Source organism: Piliocolobus tephrosceles, unplaced genomic scaffold (genome assembly GCF_002776525.5).
Source record: "Piliocolobus tephrosceles isolate RC106 unplaced genomic scaffold, ASM277652v3 unscaffolded_40688, whole genome shotgun sequence".
Taxonomy (NCBI): Eukaryota; Metazoa; Chordata; class Mammalia; order Primates; family Cercopithecidae; genus Piliocolobus; species Piliocolobus tephrosceles.
Window position 1 is genome coordinate 1 of NW_022325074.1, and position 3293 is coordinate 3293.

At 38.2% G+C, this 3293-nt stretch overlaps 1 protein-coding gene across 1 annotated transcript; it reads left to right on the forward strand.

The window, feature by feature from the left end:
- Window positions 1–10: 10 nt before the first annotated feature.
- Window positions 11–3289, forward strand: LOC113223290 (HEAT repeat-containing protein 6-like; the record flags this gene model as incomplete). The annotated part of the gene is made up of 3 exons (XM_026452774.2): window positions 11–501; window positions 2194–2295; window positions 3143–3289. Coding segments are annotated over exons 1-3 (273 nt in total), but the record flags the coding sequence as incomplete, so codon positions are not given.
- Between the last annotated feature and the right edge of the window lie 4 nt (window positions 3290–3293).

Below are 3293 nucleotides of genomic sequence, written 5' to 3' on the forward strand. Positions count from 1 at the left end.
GTCTCTGCATGGCACAGTGCTGTCCAGTGAGTAGGAAGGCAGGTACAGATGTGTGATTCTAGCTTGACAGGACCTATCTGGATTATTTCCCTCTTGGGACTGAACAGCAGAACTAAAACAAGATTTTTCTTTCTCCATACTTTTTCTACCACAAACTTCTGTAACCTTTCCTTATGGAAACCACCCTTCCTCTGTATTCATTCTAGTCCTGTGCCTGTCCCCCAGCAGTAACTAATTAACCAAAATAACAACTTTTCATAGCATAGTTGCATTCAAGGGTATATTCCAACTCTAATAGTCTATATTACTGCTGTTTTTAATTAGTCTTTTGCAAGCGTCATTTCAAAGGAGACTGAATTTGAGTTGTTTTCTCTATATGCATTTAGTGTGCCAGGACAGCCATATTTGGAGGAACCCTACCAAAATATCTGTTTCCAAGCTTTCCTGACTATTTTACAATCTCCAAAATCATCTGATATGGATGATATCACATTTTGCATGGTAAGTGAACTATCATTGATCTAGTGAATGTCATGGATGTGTCTAGAAGCAGAGTGGAAAAGTGTTACTAATGAGTTTTATTTGCAGTATTAGCTTTTTTTTTTTTTTTTTTGAGACGGAGTCTCGCTCTGTCACCCAAACTGGAGTGCAGTGGCCGGATCTCAGCTCACTGCAAGCTCTGCCTTTTGGGTTCACGCCATTCTCCTGCCTCAGCCTCCCGAATAGCTGGGACTACAGGCGCCCGCCACCTCGCCCAGCTAGTTTTTTGTATTTTTTAGTAGAGACGGGGTTTCACCGGGTTAGCCAGGATGGTCTCGATCTCCTGACCTTGTGATCCACCCGTCTCGGCCTCCCAAAGTGCTGGGATTACAGGCTTGAGCTACCGAGCCTGGCCTTGCACTATTAGCTTTGTCTAGAGCAATACACATATATGAAATGTTTGTAACCTGAAAAGACTAAAATCATACCATTTCGGTTTAAATTATAAGAAGCTTTTTATTTGCTACATATTACAATTCTAGCTTTTTAGAGGAAACTATTCTTTTTCTTTCTGAGTATAAAAGCAACAGTTGCAGGCTAGTGACTATCTTTAAGATGGAAGTGAAGAGAGATTTCACCAAATATATCTGCAATATTTTATTTCTTTTTAAAAAATATGATGCAAATGACAGTTTGGTAACATCTTTTAAATTTAGAGTAACACATTTCAAATGTTATATATCTAAGATAAAGTTCCTTCTAGTCTCCTGCTCAGATATAGCCACTGAAGACAATTTGTGCTATGTGCTCTCAGTTTTTTTGTGTGTGTAAATGAGCATATTTACAACTTTAAATGGGGTCATATTTAACATGCTGTTTTGTAACTTTCTTGTTTTGTTAAAACTTAATATCTCTGGGACATCTATTCCGTTCCTGTTAATATACCTCATACTTTCTAGCTGGAAGACCTTGGACAAATTAGTTAACTTCTTGGAGCCTCCATGTTCCTGCCTGAAAAGGGACTAATATAACCGCATTGTGGGGTTCTTAAGAGAAGTAGATGAAATAAAGCATTCAAAGGGTCTGCCGTTCCTGTTGTTGAGTTTTACATTTAGCAGAGGGTTAGCTTCTTTATAATTATTATCATAATCATCATAACTGAAGTTTTTAAAGTTTTCCCACTATTTCAAACAAGACTACAGTTCACATCATCCCAATGCAGGAAGTATTTCTTAAGGACAGAGTTCTAGAAATGAGATTACTGAGTCAAGAAATCAATCTTGGTCAGAATTGCCCTCCAGAAACCAAGTTTTTATAATTTATCATCTGTTCCCACATACATCCGCTTGCTGGGTTTGCCATGTTACAGAGCTTCCCCAATTCTGATCTGTGCTCTCTCTTTTTTATCCCTTATGACATTTTTCTTGCTAAACATCTTCTCTCTTTTTTCTTACTCACCATTTGTACATACGGGTTTATAAATGTGTACAATAAGACCACTTCATTATTCTTTTCTTCTAGAAAAGAATTCATGGTAGTTTATCAGGTCTCCTTGGATCTTCATCTCTGCTCTGTGTGTGTATGTGTGTGTCTAAAGGTTTTTTTCATCATCCAGAGACTGTCTCTCTTCCTTCCTAAGTGGTGCTAGTAAGTTGATTCCTGGACAACCAGATTTTATTCTGCCTTCTAACTGGGTCTCCCTTTCCCCGCTAGTTACTGCAAAATGCATTAAAAGGTATACAGTCACTTCTAAATGGTGGGAGAATGAAACTAACACAGACTGATGAACTTGGAGCACTTTTAGCTGTGCCAAAGGTAAGGCAAGTCTTCATATGATCATTGTCTTTCCTGTTTCAACCCATGGTACAAGGACCACTTTACAGCCTTATTCTAAGGCTAACTTTGAGGTATTAAAACTTCTTACATATATTTTGAGAAAGTAGACAAAAATGTTCATATTCAAAGACACTTAAGAACAGAAAATAATAAATCTCCATTTAATAAATGCATCAACATTTTAAAATTATCTCTGAATCTTAGGAAGGGAATAGGTAGGGGGGTATGACCTGTAGAAGATTTAATTATAGATTATGTTGTACCTGTTTGTACTTGCAAGAAGAGCCAGTGCTTCTCCTTGGCTTTCTTCTCCAAGTAGTAGGCAGGCCAACCAAGACGTGTGTCAGTGGGCAGCTTCCGAGTGTGCCTGTCAGTCGGAAAGTCAGGCCAGCATCTCCGGGGACCCAGCTTCTTCAGCCAGCAAAGTAAGAAGTAATTCTTTCCTTGTGGCATTCTCTTGCTCCGACATCAAATAGAGAGATAGCTATAGGTGGAGACAGGTTAATAAAAATGATAAATTTGTTTAAAAAAATTATAGACAGATAAAGTAATTGGATAAATTTTATGAATAAATAAGGAAACTGAAACCAGACCTGATTTGATCTGACCAAACCAGATCCAGCTGGAGGCCAGATAAACTTCAGCTCTTCTTTAAGCCCTACACCTTCAAGATATCTATTTTCTGTCTCATTTATATTTCCTTAGTGGGCTTTTGAACATTAATCTGTGAGTTTTCTGATCCAGACATGGTAAATAGTTCTGTTTTATGATTAATGGTTTTTTTGGTTTTGTGTGTGTGTGTGTGTCCTTGATTTATCATTATTAGAAGTTCATGTTTCACGGACTGCCCGGACTAAACATAGAGATGCCCACGGTGTTATACCCAACTCCGCTTCCTCAGTATGATGGGCGAACACCTATCAAACCACAGCAATCAGAATCCAGTGCTTCTCGACCAACTTTGGTACATTTATGTT